Below are 1,786 nucleotides of genomic sequence, written 5' to 3' on the forward strand. Positions count from 1 at the left end.
TCTCTTATACACATCTAGATGTGTATAAGAGAAAGTATATATATATATCTATATATTCATTCATATTTATTCATTTTTTTTTCATTCCTGATGATGACATAATTAATGTCGAAATATTGAATCTCAACACGATGGCGTGTATTTCAATACTTGGAGTATGTATTATACTTTCTTATATATATTCTGTATGTGTACATTGCTTTCATGAGATTGTATTTTGTACTTTGAGAACAATAGTAATAATAATAATACTAATCTTACAAAAATAATCATTTTCCCGCCAAGATCTTGAAAATTTGCACTATGATCATTTAAATTAAATTTGATAAAGACAGTATTGTAAGAGTAACTAGTTAAAAAGTTTTATTGTCAATATTCACATTTATAGCAAAACTACAAGTGACTAAAATAATGCCATATTTTTTTCAATTTACCCCTATCCGAGCCCAGAAATGGGCACATGTAAAAGTAACTAAAAACATACATTTATTTCCCTACCCCATCTTAATTAGTCCAAAATAGGATATTTTATGTCAAAAATTTCAAAGTGCTATAAAAAGCTTCAAGAATGTTTTTTTTTTTTCTGAGACACTATATGATATACTGATTCAGAAAAACCAAAAATAAATTTTCCTTTACTTTTTTCCCGCTAATTTCCTACTGCACCCAGGCTAGTGTTCAACGAGGTCGCGATTCTCAGCTTCGTTTTTACGGATTACTAATCCGTAATAACGAATTAATTAATTCGTAATTACGGATTAAAAATTCGTAATTACGAATTAGTAACCCATAATAACGAATTAACTGATTCGTTATTACGGATTAGTAATCCGTAATTACGAATTAGTAATTCGTTATTACGGATTACTGAACATATACTTTATTGGCACTAATGGGCTTTCGTAGGCCACAGCTTAACAATGACAGTAAATCACAAGTTTGGGTTTGCTGCGTACTGTAGCACCATAAAGACATATAAACAAATAACATTGCTCGAATATTATCATTTATCTATTTGTTTCTCTAATGTTGACTTGCGGAAGACAAATTTATTAAAATATAATGTTAAATAGAACTGATATTTCGATAGCAACTGCTATCTTTATTAACGTTATAAGTTATTGTTGAATTGCATTTATTCCAGGTGGTGTTGTAAATATCTTACCAATGCTTTATGTAAAAATTGAGCCTATTAAACAACAAGTAAGTTGTTGAATATGTTCAAAGAGTATACTCTTTGAAATGTTATTATTTACACCTACATACCGGTATAGTGTCGCTCTAATATACGTTTCCGCTAAGTTCCAGCCCTTGGATATTGTTACTAAGGTGTGAGACCTTAATAACGTCAGGCGCTCTCGTTAGTATGTTGCTGACTATGAGGCGCCAAATGTGCTTTCATTATTTATACATAAAATTTATTATTTAATATATAATTCAAATTTTCTTCATTATATACATATAATTTGTTTTCCCTCTAACATTTATATGTAAATAAATGGGAGCGATTTTCATTATTTATAAATAATTTAAAGTAGCAAAACATTATTTATAAATAGCCTAATTGAAGTGCCGAAAGTCATTATATAAATAATACTTTTACTCAAAGTCTTTATTTTTAAATAATTATTTTAACATTCTATTATTTATAAATAACTGCAAATGCATATTTATTATTATATAAATAAGGAAAATTATTTCACGCCGAAATTATATATATATGTATGTATATATATATATATATATATATATATATATATACATATATATATATATGTATATATAT

General features: G+C 26.9%; 2 protein-coding genes across 2 annotated transcripts in view; both read left to right on the forward strand.

Annotated features, from left to right (window-relative positions):
• The window catches only part of LOC117121554, a 9,303-nt gene extending 8,147 nt beyond the window's left edge, over positions 1 to 1,156 (forward strand). The window contains exon 10 of the mRNA XM_033266790.1: positions 1,145 to 1,156. Coding sequence (XP_033122681.1) covers positions 1,145 to 1,156 — 12 coding nt within the window. The remainder of the gene's footprint in view (positions 1 to 1,144) is intronic.
• Positions 984 to 1,786, forward strand: part of LOC117121555 — a 5,225-nt gene continuing 4,422 nt past the window's right edge. The window contains exon 1 of the mRNA XM_033266791.1: positions 984 to 1,203. Coding sequence (XP_033122682.1) covers positions 1,168 to 1,203 — 36 coding nt within the window. The 5' untranslated portion in view covers positions 984 to 1,167. The remainder of the gene's footprint in view (positions 1,204 to 1,786) is intronic.

Source organism: Anneissia japonica, unplaced genomic scaffold (genome assembly GCF_011630105.1).
Source record: "Anneissia japonica isolate Jap-2015-1 unplaced genomic scaffold, ASM1163010v1 scaffold3217_len398964_cov164, whole genome shotgun sequence".
Lineage (NCBI taxonomy): Eukaryota > Metazoa > Echinodermata > Crinoidea > Comatulida > Comatulidae > Anneissia > Anneissia japonica.